The 14,167-nt window shown below is 35.6% G+C and overlaps 2 protein-coding genes across 2 annotated transcripts; one reads left to right on the forward strand and one right to left on the reverse strand.

The window, feature by feature from the left end:
* Positions 1-1,233: 1,233 nt before the first annotated feature.
* On the forward strand, positions 1,234-8,172 carry LOC121751745. The gene is made up of 15 exons (XM_042146538.1): positions 1,234-1,319; positions 1,436-1,505; positions 1,617-1,723; positions 1,921-2,017; positions 2,243-2,349; positions 2,442-2,493; positions 5,537-5,682; positions 5,777-5,873; positions 6,744-6,859; positions 6,978-7,083; positions 7,182-7,297; positions 7,511-7,592; positions 7,748-7,854; positions 7,903-8,015; positions 8,138-8,172. The coding sequence occupies exons 1-15, from the start codon at positions 1,234-1,236 to the stop codon at positions 8,170-8,172; spliced, it is 1,437 nt and encodes a 478-aa protein (XP_042002472.1).
* A 425-nt stretch (positions 8,173-8,597) lies between these two features.
* On the reverse strand, positions 8,598-11,754 carry LOC121750407 (probable serine/threonine-protein kinase PBL26). The gene is made up of 5 exons (XM_042144938.1): positions 11,375-11,754; positions 10,748-10,926; positions 10,291-10,480; positions 9,767-10,158; positions 8,598-8,920 (listed from the first exon to the last, which is right to left on the reverse strand). The coding sequence occupies exons 1-5, from the start codon at positions 11,460-11,462 to the stop codon at positions 8,720-8,722; spliced, it is 1,050 nt and encodes a 349-aa protein (XP_042000872.1). The 5' UTR covers positions 11,463-11,754; the 3' UTR covers positions 8,598-8,719.
* Positions 11,755-14,167: the final 2,413 nt, after the last annotated feature.

Here is a 14,167-nt window from a genome sequence, read left to right on the forward strand (position 1 = left end):
AGTTTCAGTTTTCTCTTGACACCGATGTGGGACAGTTATATGTTATATTTTTAGTTTCAATTGCCAGCACCCTCCCTCAAACCCTTCAAGGTGAACCTTGGAGGGGTTGGACTTTTTTTCTAATCAATTGGACAATCGGCCCAATTTTTTTTTTTTGATCGGTTGGACCACTTGGCCCAAATTTTTAAGTCCAGATATACTGCTGGGTCAGTCATTTTTTCGGTTTCGGCCCAGATATACTGCTGGGTCAGTTAAATTTGACCCACAGTCGGCGACCCGCTCTGATACCATGATAGAAATCCATGGTTCCATCCTAAAACCAATTGATGACAGGAGGAGGGGCCCATGAGACTTATATACTAGTTTCAGTTTTCTCTTGACACCGATGTGAGACAGTTATATGTTACTCCCTCCGTCCGTGAATAGGAGTCCCATTTTTATCCGGCACGGGTTTTAAGAAATGTTAAGAAAAGTGGGTGGAAGAAAGTTAGTGGAATATGAGTCTCACTTGTATATATTAGTTTTAAATGATATGTGAGTGGAATGAGCTAGTGGAATGTGTGGGCCTCTTACCATTTATAGTAATAATGAACCGGGACTCCTATTCGCGGACGGACTAAAATGGCAAAACGAGACTCCTATTCGCGGACAGAGGGAGTATATTTTTAGCTTCAATTGCCAACAGATATGATATAGCATTGTCAAATATGCATCCTGAATTTCAACTTTTAAGAGCTTCATCTACAAATAGAGGGGTGCAAATTGGATCTTCACAAACGCTTGTAAGACATATATAAATCCTTATATTATGTGTGTTGTATGTTAAATGTTGTGTGTCGCATCATGTGTGTGTATGTTTGTGTTTTGTGTACGTGTGCAGTGCGCATGGTGTGCAATGTTGTCTACTATTTGTGAGTATGCAGTGCATTATATGGTGTGCAATGTTGCGTGTGCGTTGAGTGGCATTTTGTGTGTGTTTTATCGTATATCATAACTTATATCATAAACAAATTTACCATATTATATTAACTTATATAACTAAACAAATTCTGCCATGTTTATGATATGTACCGTTTGAAAGCTTGGGAATTGACGCAATGGTAAATACTAACATACACAATGCCTATTCGGTGCCTTGTGCTCAAAATACTAAAACGACACTTGACAATTTGCACTAAACAAATTTCGCCATGTTTATGATAGGTACCATTTGAAAGCTCGTGAATTGATGCAATGGGAAATACCGACAAACACAATGCTTATTCGGCGCCTCATGCTCAAAACACTGAAATGACACTTGAGGATTTGGAATCCGCACGGTAATATTCTTGTGTGACATAAAATATTAATTGAATAAATGAGAACTAAGATTAAGTCCACGTGTTGTATTATGATTTTTGTGCATAAAATTAAATATGGTTATTGATTAGTATAGGTCCCAAGGCTTTTCATGTCCATTGAGTACACCCAATAATTGGACAAACCCTGCCACATCAGCACACAAGGTAAAATTGCTAAATAATTATTGTAGGATTAATCTCATTGTATATCATTATAAAGTTGTTTAAACAAAAAACTTGGTTTCTATTCTATAATTCACTTATTTTTGCATATAGGCATTGTATGAATCTGGTTTATTAAATGACATTGCAGGCCAACATAGTTATCCGGCACAACAAATGCAAAACAATGTCACAACTGTTGTGTCTCCTATTCCAATTAGGTAACACCCAGATTTCATTAACGCCAGAATTCATACAGATGTATAAATAAGAATTATGCATCATTGAATTCTATTAATATGAAGTTTGCAGATATTAATCCGATATTAATCAGATATTAATCACTCTCAATCCGATATATATATATATATATAGCATGGCTTATCTTTTAGTTAAAACTAACTCATGTGTTGCATAGGCCGGTTAGTATTACTCAAGGAAGTCCATATCAAATGAATACAACAAGTGGCTTCTATGTGAGTGGTTCTAACGCTCCCTCATCATCATCGTTCAAGGTACGACTTTATACATAATTTTTCTGATGTTTATACAATTTTCAATGCAAAAAAAACTTTTTCTGGATAAAATTTATCTTGATAAACTAGTCTTTTGGAATACGTGCTCATTAGTCTGTAACATACTGGCTTGGAAAAAAACTCTCCAATTCCCATGCTGAGTGTTTCACCGCTATGTTACCTTCATATTTTATTTCACTGTACATATATACATTCATTTTACAGAGGAGAGTGCCTTCTCAAGATGAGACAACTCCAAATAACCAAAGTTGGAATTCCAATTTTGGTCGAGGTCTCCGTAGGTACAGTTCAAGCTACAACAATGGTGAAAGGTATTCAAGATTTACTATCTACAGTAATATTTACTTACCGTTTTTAGTGAACTCTGCTTGTCAATTCTTATTAAATCAAATATGAAATATAGGTACTCATTGCATGACCCCATTTACGCATCTTCGTTGCTTCAAATGGAAATGGTAAATTTATGTAGTTTTCATCATCTCTACAAAGTATTCCCATTCAACAAAATTTGATGGTTTGAGATTCTGTTAATGGTTGAAATTGCAGAAGCAATGCACTAAATCTATAAAGTATTTAAATTGTGAGAATAGTAAAATAACATTGCACCTTAATATATTTCTTTATATTGTCAATGCAAATTAGTGCAAATAAATATTTTGTAAAACATTATTTAGTACATATTAGTGCAAATATTTTAACTAGAATTTAGTGCAATCAATTCTTAGTTCTCATACCAATCTTTTCTACATGTATACCTTTTCAGGAAATGGAGAGTCATCGTTGAGGAAAAAGGACCTATTATCTGAAGGAGTTTGTTGATTATCGTTTTCGAAAGTAGCTTCTTTCAATGCCTTTGAACACAACATTTCTTGTTATTTATGGATCATATTCATATCATGAAATTTTTAATTTGGTCAAATATAAGTAGTTGTTAGGGATAATCACATCCTTATTTTCATGGGAATAAAATTAAAATCTCAAATCTCAAATTAAATGCTTTTGTACGTATCTGTGGTTGCTCATGATGCAGACAGGATTATACAAACGGTAGCATGAAAAAAGTTACTATAATTATTGCTTTTAAATTTCATTTTTACCTAATCCGTGCTGTGCTTGAATATCTATCAATCATTTAAAGAATAGTATATGTGAATTCATTTTATTTCGCAAAAGTGAAGGCTACAACCCCTTTGGTGAAAAGTGGTTTTCATTTAGATATAATATTATTGTTTAGTGAGACTATTTGGGGATTTGAAGAGTTTTAAATAAATCAACATTAAGTTGCTTAGAAAGGTAATATTATTGTTTAGTGAGATTATTCGCGAAATTTTTATGACAAAAATTTAACGTATTTTATGCATGTTTAATTCGTAGTTGCGGAAAACTGATGTGCAAGAGCGTGCAAGACTTAATAGATTATCAATTAAACTATTAAAATGTATGGAATCATATGCATTTCTTGTGGTATTGTTCGGTTCAAATAAAAAAAAATTGAAAATAAGAAAAAAGTTGTTTTAGTCAAACAACGTTATTTCTAGCGTCATTTTTAGCATAATCAAAAGAAACATTTTGCATGAGACAATTGTAAAAGTTAAAATTTATTACTCCATTTAATAGGAGTATTATATTTTCAAATTTACACGGATAGGACCAGAATTTGACTAAATTTTATATTAATTTGAATGATTATCTTCATAACCAATTACATCAATCGAATACGGACCCGAACAACATCCTTAGCATAACAAAACCAAAGAGCATTGTAATTTTTAACATAACATATCGTTTTTAAGAGCAGCTTCTTCATACACTGCATAAAAAAATTCCAAGAAACAAGATATCATTATTCCTCAAATTAAGTCATTCTTTGTAAAATGAGAAAACAAGTACTAGTTGCGTTCTGAAACTACTACTCCCTCCGTTCCATAGTAATATAGTCATTTTGTCATTTTGGTAAGTTCCATAGTAATAGAGTCATTTTCATTTTTAGTAAAAGTCAACATATTTCTCCACACCTACTTTACTCTCCCTTCATCTCTCTACATTTTTTCATTTTCCACTGTATTCTCCTTTTATTTAACTCACTTAATACAATTTTTCTTAATATCCGTGCCGAAAAGAAACGCTTCCATTACTATGGAACGGAGGAGTACATTTGGGCTCCAAACAAACATCAACTTAATTAATCACATGAGCTCTTTAAAAATAATACATGGGCTCTTCCCATACAAATTAATTATTTGGGCCTAACAAAGGTATGTCCCTTTTTAAATGGAAAAAATTGTGGGCCTTTTTAACTGTGTAGCCCAAAAGGAAAAAAAAAACGAAAATATTTCAAATTAACTTAGATTATGCTAATCCAGAACGGATACTAAACTAGTTGAATTAACATTAATTTCATTTTGGTCAAATAAAAAGTAGGTTGTTACAGATAATCACACACTTAATTTTATGGAAATATAAATTTAAATTCAAATCTCGTATTAAATGCTTTTTGCTAGTATATGTGGATGTCCATTTTACAGACCAGATTATACAAACGGTAGCATGAAAAAAGTAATTAATAATTATTTTTAATTTCATTTTTACCTAATCCGTGATGCGCTTTCATGTCTATAAATTATTTAAAGAAGAGTAATTGTGAATTCATTTTATTTTGCAAAAAGTGAAGGCTATAACCCCTTTGGTGAAAACAGAGGTATTGGTTGATTTCAGCTTAAATGTTGTGTTAATTTATGTTTAATTTTAGTCAAATCTCAGTGTTTATCTTTGGTTTGATTATTCGGTAGATTTGAAGTCTATTGTTTTTAAGCATGTCGATTTATTAAATGTTTATTATAGCAGCTTCTTGATGAGATGATCGATGCACCAGTTAAATTTTACTAGATTCAATGTTTATTATAGTTTTGAATTAGTGTTGAGCATGTTATTATTAGAGTTTATTATATTTATTGTCAGTGTAGTAATTTGATGAGTTATTATAGCCTCTTGGTGACTGATGATGAGATATATAGATGCACATTTTAAATATTGAGTAGAACCATTGTTGACTATTTGATTAGAAGTTAATCACAAGCATGTTGATTAATGGATGGTTAATACTATATATTCCTTTGTTGTCATGTAGTGAGTAGATGAATTTTTTGTCGCTTTTTGATATATGCTTCTTGATATGTGTTCGTGTCTAATCGAAAAGTGCAAGACATTGAGAAAGAGCGTGATTTCAATAAATACTTTATATTTATGATATTTAATCTGCATTATGTTTATTTTCAACAATCAAAAGAAGACATGTATTTTACTTGAAGATATGAAATGTTATTATTATTATTATTATTATTATTATTATTATTATAGTTCTTGATGTTGTATTTAGTTTTGCAAAATAAATGTGAAGTTTGTGTTTTAAATCTCGTTTTGCATTATTTACTTTCTAATGACATCTGTTCATTTTCAGAGTTATATTAAATATAAATTTTTGTATGTGTATATATATAGATCTTAAAAATAATGGAGCAAGAATTTTCATCATCAAAATCACTGTCAAATTCAAATAAAAGAAGGCAAAGCTTTACTGATGAACTGCATGATATTGTGAATTCATCTTCACAAGATTTCTCAGCTGAAAGAGAAACAAGATACAGGTATTTTAATTAATAGCACAAATATAAGTTAATACTTAATAATGTGTATGATTAATTTCTATTCATACGTCTAATTATTTAAATAACTTTGCAGCATCCCTCAAACAAGTCAATATCAAACTACGAATTTGGAGGGTGCACCAAATTTTTCACAAAGTAGGCAGACGCAATTTTCAAGAAGTCCATCACAGGTATTTATTTTTGCACATTAATATTTATGTATTTGTTTAAATATTATATAAATTAAATATCATATTTATACATGGAAGGGGGAAATGCTGTCGCAATTTCATGGAGCAAATGTGGATCTTTCTGCAGCCTATTTTAACATACAATCACGTGATCAACAAATGTAAGTGCTCTTCAGCGTCTAATATAATATCGTACTTTATAATTTATGAATAATACTGTAATAATAAAAAAAAAAGTTGGTTTTGCAATTTTAATGCTGAATTTTGATTTCGACTATTCTCCTTTTGTGTGGAAATTTGACCGAATTTTTATGTGAAAAGTAAAATAAAAGTAGAGTAAGTAACATATTTCAATAATTGTATATTAATTGCCTCGGATTTTACAAGATTGATAAGTAACATAGTATTTTGTTTGACTTTGTAAATAGATATCAAGCGAATCGGTCTTTTAATGGTGCAATGATGACCAGTGAAGAATTACAACATAATGAGATGATGAATAGATACAATATGTCAATTTCAAATATGCAACCTCAATTGCATTTGATGACATCTCCATCTATAAATAGAGGGGTGCAAATTGGATCATCACAAACCTTGGTAAGACATATAAGTAACCATTTATATATATTTTACTTTGAATCAAACATCTCATTATATATCTGTGCAAGTGTCTATGTTGTGGTGTGCATGTGACTTGTGTGTAATATGCATTTTGAGTGCATTGTGTGTGCAATGTTGTGTGTTGTATGTGATTGAGTGTGACCGTTTTATGTGTATGTATAGTGTAAATCGCGTGTGTGTTGTGTGTATGCGCAATCTGTGTTTGGGAGGTAATATCATAAACAAATTTTGCTATATTTATGATAGGTGCCATTTGAAAGCTCAGGAATTGATGCAACGTTAAATATTAACATGCACAATACTTATTCAGTGCCTCATGGCCAGAACACCGAAATGATATCAGAGAGTTTAGATTTCATCAGGTAATATTCTTCGTATGAAACACTACTAACTGAATAAATTAGAACCAATATTAAATTGCATATGTTGTATTATGATTTTGGTATTCACAACTCATAATTATCAATTAATTAATGATAGATTTACCTTTAGGCCGAGATCTCAAGGCTTTTCATATCCATTGAATACACCCAATGGCTATGACCTCTCCAACAATGTGAAAAGCCCAACAACCTCAACACCCAAGGTAAATTGTTAATAATAATCATTACCAAGTTGTTTAAATAATAATAATAAAAATTTGTTTACATATATCACTAATTTTTGCATACATAATCTACGTAGGTACCGTATGATAACCCGACGTCGGGTTTATTAAATGTTGTTGCAGCTCAACGATGTTATCCAACACAACAAGCGCAAAATAACGTTGCAACTATTGAATCTCCACTTCCAATCAGGTAACACTGAGAATTCATCGTGTAAATTAACATGAATTGAGAATGGCATATAGATATTCTAGTAGTGGAATTCGAACCCAAGAGCTTATTCACAATTTTTTTATGCGTAATCTTATGTGCAAGAGCGTGTTCCTTTATTAATTCATACACATACCATGTTGATTTTTTGCTTATGTTATAATTTTAATTAAAACTAACTTATGTGTTGTCTAGACCGGCTAGTACTACACAAGGAATTCCATATCCAATGAATACACCAAGTGGTTCTAATGGCCCCTCATCATCGTCATTGAAGGTATGTTTTATACATTTTATTTACTTCGGAAATAAAATTGCTCACATAATGAGATCGTATTAAGACTACAATTGCAAGAAAACTTGTCAAATATGTTTATATTACATTCATTTTTTTTATTTCAACAACACATGTAATATATATTTAAATCACAGAGGAAAGCGCCTTCACAAGATGGCACACCTCCAAATTACCAAAGCAGGAATTCCAACTTTGGTCGAGGTCTACATAGATACAGCTCAAGCAGCAACAATGGGGGAAGGTATTTAAAATTTACTATTCCAATTTACTTGATTAGTTACCGTTTCAGATGGACTAAATCGAATATGAAATCTAGGTACTCATTGTACGACAAGAGATACGAGGATGTCGGCCTTCCTGTCGACCCCCATTTACGCATCTTCATTGCTACAAATGGAAATGGTAAATTTTACTCTTTCCGCTCTACTTTAAATAACACATTTTTCTTTTTAAATGTCTACACATTTTCTAAAATAGAAACGTCAAGTGTTTCCTTATTGAATTACTGGTATATAATTTTTCAGGAAATGGAGATTCAACATCGAGGAAAAGGGACTGATTGGTGTCTTATAGTAGCAACTAGCAACCTAACTTAATTTGCTTATTGTTAGGTGATATTTGGATAATCTGTATTTTGAATTGTTGTTTCAATCTTGTATTTAATTTAAACCTAAACTACTCTTTTTTTTAACTTTGTGTTTATTATTTTGTTTAAAATATCTATTTTCAGTTAGCATCTTTTTGTCCCTGGAAATTAATTTTTAATTTTTTAAGCTCACTTAAACCTTTTTCTGCATAGAGTTAAACCCTACCCAAGAATTAGATGTGACAAACATGTAGAATCATATGAAGTGGAAATCTTAAATTTGTTGAGCTATTTTTTTTTCTAGAGTCTCTATAATAGTAATTTCATAATTTATAGTAATGGTTATAAATAGCTGTTAATAACATTGGTCATTTATACTTCTTAGAAGAATGCATCTATGATCACAGAACAATGTCCCAAATCATAGGACAAAAATCATAGATTAGACAAAAAAGAACATTGGCTGAATTTACATCTCTTCTTGTTTACTATGTCAATTAATTTTAGCCTCTACATATTGTTACAAACTATTAGGGTCGGCCGCCAAAAAACTCAATGCAGCCACGGCATCAGAGATCAAAGGCCGTACGGCCGGCTCCTCCTGAATACACATTGATGCCACCCCGATCGCCTGATTCAAGCTCGTTATAGGGTATTGACTTTCCAGAAGTGGGTCCGCCATCTCAGGAAACTTCTTCGGATTCCTGAGAAACGGTTTCACCTGGCAAATAAAACCATAAAGTAGTTATAAAGCAATTATAGTGTTAGTTGATTGTACAGGTGTTGCTGCCTCGGGCCCACAAACTATGTACTCCATAAATGGATCGGACTGGACTGGACTGGACTAGGCCGAAACACCCGAATTTTTGTTTAGGTCTATTAAATCTGGACCAGTGCTAATAAAATATTGAGTAAGGGCCAAATTCGTCAGTTGCAATTAATACTCCTTCCATACTATTATAAGAGTATCCACTATAAGGCGGACGTCCCCAATAGCCCCGCCCCCTTATTTGTCCACAACCCCAGTTTTTTTGTCAGCGCAAAAAAAAAGGTTTCCGCCACTATAGGCGGACACTTCCAATAGCCCGAAATTTTATAACCAATTAAATCAATAATAACAAAAAACGTGTATTAAAAAAATTCCTCCTTCCTTCTTCCTTCTTCCTTCTCCCCTCCTCTCTAAAAAATGTCGAAAATTAAAAAATATATATATATATTCAAGGGGGCGGCCAGCGCGCCTATCGCCTCGGAGGTTCGGGACCGGTGCGTCCTCGCACTAAACTCGCCGATTGGCGTTCCGCCCCGGAAATGGCGTCTGGCTCGGGGCGGCCTCTCGCTCCACTATAGCTCGGCGGGAAGGGGGCGGCCGGCGCGCCGCCCCTATAGTGGATACCCTAAGTGGTCTTTTCCAAAAAAAGAAACAGCTTTTTCACAAAAAGCTACTCACATTTATTTTTTACACACAAAAAACAATAATTCATTCAATCCTCGTGCCCAAAAGAAACGTGTCATGTCATTTTTAATGAACGGTGAGAGTATGTACTACGAGGTTAGTAGTTTTACTCACCCAATTTCCGAGAACTTGCTCCTCTGTGGGCCTCTGGCTGTCGAAGGCTCTTCGGCCCGTGATCAGCTCCAGCAGGATGACACCAAAGCTAAAGACATCAGCCTTCACTGTGACCTCACCGTGCATCTCGAACTCAGGTGCACAATAACCATAAGACGAGACCATTCTGGGTGACACATTCGGATTGGTGCCGCCCTGCAAGAGCTTAGCCAGGCCGTATTCCGACAGCTTCGCGGTGTTCGTCTCGTCCAGCATGATGTTCGACGCCTTCAAATCGCGGTATATGATGGGCGGGTTGGCCTTGTCGTGCAGAAACTCGAGCCCAAGAGCTATGCCGTATGCTATCTTCATTCTTGCCGGCCAGCATAACGGCTTTCGATCACCTGAAATATCTGAAGGAAAAGCTCATTTTTACAACGACAGAGATGAATGGTTATGTTTTCAAAATCTTGTTCAAAACTATATTTTTGGGGGATTCAGAGATCATTGTGAAGTTTGAGTTGAAATTAGGATTTGGAGTTTACCAAATAGATGATTTTCCAAAGAACCAGATGGAAAGTATTCATAAACTAGAAGCCTTTGATCTCCATCAGCACAATATCCAATTATTTTCACCAGATTTGGGTGGTGAAGCTGACTTAATTTCACTATTTCAGCTTGGAAATCTTTGCTCCCTTGTGTTCCAGTTCTGTCTAGCTGCCTAACAGCCATGATCTGTTGAGAAACAACCTTTTTTTAGATAGAATTTTTGTTTTAATAAAGATAAACATTACTCCTTAATTGAAAAAGTTAATCTTTTCCTAATTACTATTGTAAAAGGGTAAATATGTAATACTAGAATTATCTATATATTCTATCTGTCCCAACGAAGATGTCCCATTTTTTTGGTCATTCCCAACAAAGATTAATTACACTTCAATTTTTGGAAAAAATTGAGAACTGAATAAACATCAGTTCAATTAGTAATCATGAAAAAGTTACCTGGCCGGATTGAAGGATTCCTTTATATACTCTCCCAATATCACCTTCTCCCAACAGACATTCTTGTTTGAAATTTTTTGTAGCTGTTGCAAGATCGCGGAAATTGAACGCTTCTGCCTTATCTTCGTCGTCGTCACCATCCTCTGCTGCAATTGCTTGCGAGTTCTTAGCACCATGTTCTGAAAAAGGAAGTCTTCTATGGTTTATTGTATGTAAATACATGAACAATACTCATATTTAGATTTTTGAAGTCACTATTTTTTTGGCAAAAAAAGTATATGCACTTTTAATTTTTAAATTTTGGCAAACACAAGCTCAATCCCAACAAAAAAAGTATACTTCCTATTGTTAAGCACTTTGCAACCGTACTTTTATACTTGCTATCGGACTCTGAATAAATGGAGTCATTGGCCAACAAATTTGAGCTTATGCAAAAAAAAAGAAAAAAGAAGTTCATGTAAAATTGTTTACCTAAATTGGTTAAAAATCGATGTATTTACGATTTTACATACAATTAACACATTCAAAATCCTCAAAACATCTTGAAATTAGAATGCACCACAACAAAATCAAACAAATCAATAAATTATTGATTGGAAGAATCAATTTTTGCATAAAAATGTGTACCGGCCGGTTGAGGACTAGCTTTAGCCATTGGCTCATTCTGCTTCTCCCCTTTGACTTTGCTTCTCGTAAAACACGAGAAGAAACCCATTTCTCCAGAAATCCTCTTTCACGACTTTTATCGAACACAATATGTGCTATGATCCTAGGAATGGATATGTTTCTGGTAACCTTTCAATCCGCATATTGTGACTATAATCAATGGAAGAGGAAATGGGCCTTCAACAGACATTCAACAATTTTACTAAGCATTTGATCATTTGATTCCGGAAAATGAGGGAGATTTTAATGGACAGTAAATTTGAAGGTTCATTTTTTTCTAGTATCTTTTTATTGGTGTAAATAAAAATGAATGAAAAATGGATTCTAAATTTTATTGGTACGAAAAGGAAATACTATATGATGCCAATGTATATAACTACTTTTAGGCAACTTAAGTCTTAACCAAACTATCAGGGGATGTTCGGTTGAAAAGATTAAATCTCATGATTAAATAGGTATCATGTTTGGTTCATAAGATTGAACCCTTCAACTTAATCCTAGATGGATAGTCTCATGATAATTAGTCATAGTCTCTCCCTCTAATTAAAATAATCTCATAACTTAATCCTAGATGGATAGTCTCATGATATTAGTCATGACAACCGAACGACACCTTAACATCTTATTCAGTTTGAAAAAAAGCAAAAAGTAAAATAAAATTCAAATAATTAATGAAAGTATCAGTGCTAATTCAATAGAGAAACTAGAGTAGATTCCTTCGTTTGTCGTTAGCGGGCCGAATATTACTAACGCCACTCCAATATAATCTCGACAGATCACCATACAATATTTAAGTGGTACACAGCGTATCGCCAGTTGTACCTTCTTCCTGGCATTAGAGAATCTCTCTTTGCTGTTGTGGCGGACTCTGCAGGCTTAGACCATCCACAACGCGTCTCGCGCCGGGCTCGCGTCTCGTCTCGGAGAGACGAGACCCCCGCGAGACGCATTGCAGCGCCCATCTCGTCTCCAGCTCGCGACCGTCTCGTCGCGTAGCTCGTCTCGGCGAGACACGAGACGAGATGTCTCGCCACGCGCCAGGGACACGTGGCACGTCCCCATGCGTGCGTGACGCCCACTCGCTGGCCCGCGAGTGGGCGTCGTCACTGATGACGCAATAATTCATTTTTTTTAAAAAAAAACGATTTTTAATAAATTTTTTTTTTCAAACGGTAATATTACCGTTAAATATTTATTTTCATTTTTTAAATTTTTAATTTTTTTACTCTATAAATAATTCTATTCCATACTCATTTCAAACACAAACACACATCTATTCCTCTCAAATCCTCTCTATCACTCCAATTTCCATCTTCAATCAACTCAAACAAATGGATCCTTTTGAGCAAATGCGCCAATTAATGGAACAATCACTCGAAGAAGATCGACGACGAGAGGCGGAGGAAGCCGCACCACCCCCACGACGCTCCCGGAAGTACATCAATCGGAACCGGGAGGAAGCCGCCGCACGGTTAGTACGCGACTACTTCTGCGATAACCCGATTTGGGGAGATACCTATTTCCGTCGCCGTTTCCGCATGCGGAAACCGCTATTTCTCCACATAGCGAATACTTTGGCGGCCAGGGAGGAGTTCTTCCGAGAAGGGTTCGACGCGGTCGGTCGTCCCAGCCACACGACGCTGCAGAAATGTACTGCAGCCATCCGACAGCTTGCGACTGGACAAACGGCCGACATATTCGACGAATACCTGCACATCGGAGACAGCACTGGGCGCTTGTGCTTGCTCAACTTCTGCAGAGGCGTCCGGGCAGCCTTCAGTGACGAATTTCTCCGGAGGCCAACCACGGAGGATTGTCAGTTCCTCCTCAACCTGCACGAACAAGTGCACGGATTCCCCGGGATGCTTGGCAGTGTCGATTGCATGCACTGGCAATGGAAGAATTGCCCGTTGGCTTGGAGGGGTTCCTACACGAGCGGCAACAAAGGCACCCACCCAACCGTTGTACTCGAGGCCGTTGCCGACTACCGACTTTGGATCTGGCACGCGTACTTCGGGGTCCCTGGCTCGAACAACGACGTAAACGTGCTCCAACAGTCCGACCTCTTTACCGAAGTTTTGGATGGTAAAGCGCCGGCCATCAACTTCGTCGCCAACAACCGGCGGTATAAAATGGGGTACTATCTCGCCGACTGCATCTACCCGAAGTGGCCGACCTTCGTGAAGACGTGCGGCAGGCCAGCGAACCCAAAGCAGGCTCTTTTTACGCAGAAGCAGGAGGCTGCGCGCAAGGATGTGGAGAGGGCGTTCGGGGTTCTCCAAGCGCGCTTCAACATCATCAAAGCCCCGGCTCGTTCGTGGTTCATGGAGAGCATGGTCGACATCATGTATACGTGCATAATCTTGTACAACATGATTGTCCGAGACGAAGGACCCGATGCCGGAAATTGGTTCGACCCCGAATCCCCTGGAAGCTCAACCGCAAGTAGTCCGCCTCGAAGTGGAGCGCATCCATCTATACAAGAACGGTTGGCTATTCGGGCAAGGACACGCGACTCTAGCGCCCACACCCAACTCCAAGAGGATCTAATTGAGCACATTTGGGAAAACTTTGACGGAGAAGATTAAATTATGTCATTTTTATTTTTTTAGAATTTTAATTATGTCTTCGTTTTTTTTAATGTTAAGTTGTAATAGTGTTTTAATTTTAATAAAGTGTGTTTGTTTAAATTGAATTGGGTTTTAAACAAAAATTATAAATTAAATTGAATGAATAGTAATTAAGAGACGGTAT

The sequence above is a fragment of the Salvia splendens genome, chromosome 10, assembly GCF_004379255.2.
Source record: "Salvia splendens isolate huo1 chromosome 10, SspV2, whole genome shotgun sequence".
Lineage (NCBI taxonomy): Eukaryota > Viridiplantae > Streptophyta > Magnoliopsida > Lamiales > Lamiaceae > Salvia > Salvia splendens.

What these genes read in the sequence shown, in the direction of transcription:
- LOC121751745 (XM_042146538.1), top strand. Translation starts at nt 1,234, where the DNA reads ATGGGAAATACCGACAAACACAATGCTTATTCGGCGCCTCATGCTCAA. An exon ending in AGCTACAACAATGGTGAAAG is followed by an intron (nt 2,350 to 2,441) that starts GTATTCAAGATT and finishes TATGAAATATAG; the next exon opens with GTACTCATTGCATGACCCCA. An exon ending in CATTGCTACAAATGGAAATG is followed by an intron (nt 8,016 to 8,137) that starts GTAAATTTTACT and finishes ATAATTTTTCAG; the next exon opens with GAAATGGAGATTCAACATCG.
- LOC121750407 (XM_042144938.1), bottom strand. Translation starts at nt 11,462, where the DNA reads ATGGGTTTCTTCTCGTGTTTTACGAGAAGCAAAGTCAAAGGGGAGAAG. An exon ending in AGCTAGTCCTCAACCGGCCG is followed by an intron (nt 10,927 to 11,374) that starts GTACACATTTTT and finishes TTCCTTTTTCAG; the next exon opens with AACATGGTGCTAAGAACTCG. An exon ending in GAATCCTTCAATCCGGCCAG is followed by an intron (nt 10,481 to 10,747) that starts GTAACTTTTTCA and finishes GTTTCTCAACAG; the next exon opens with ATCATGGCTGTTAGGCAGCT.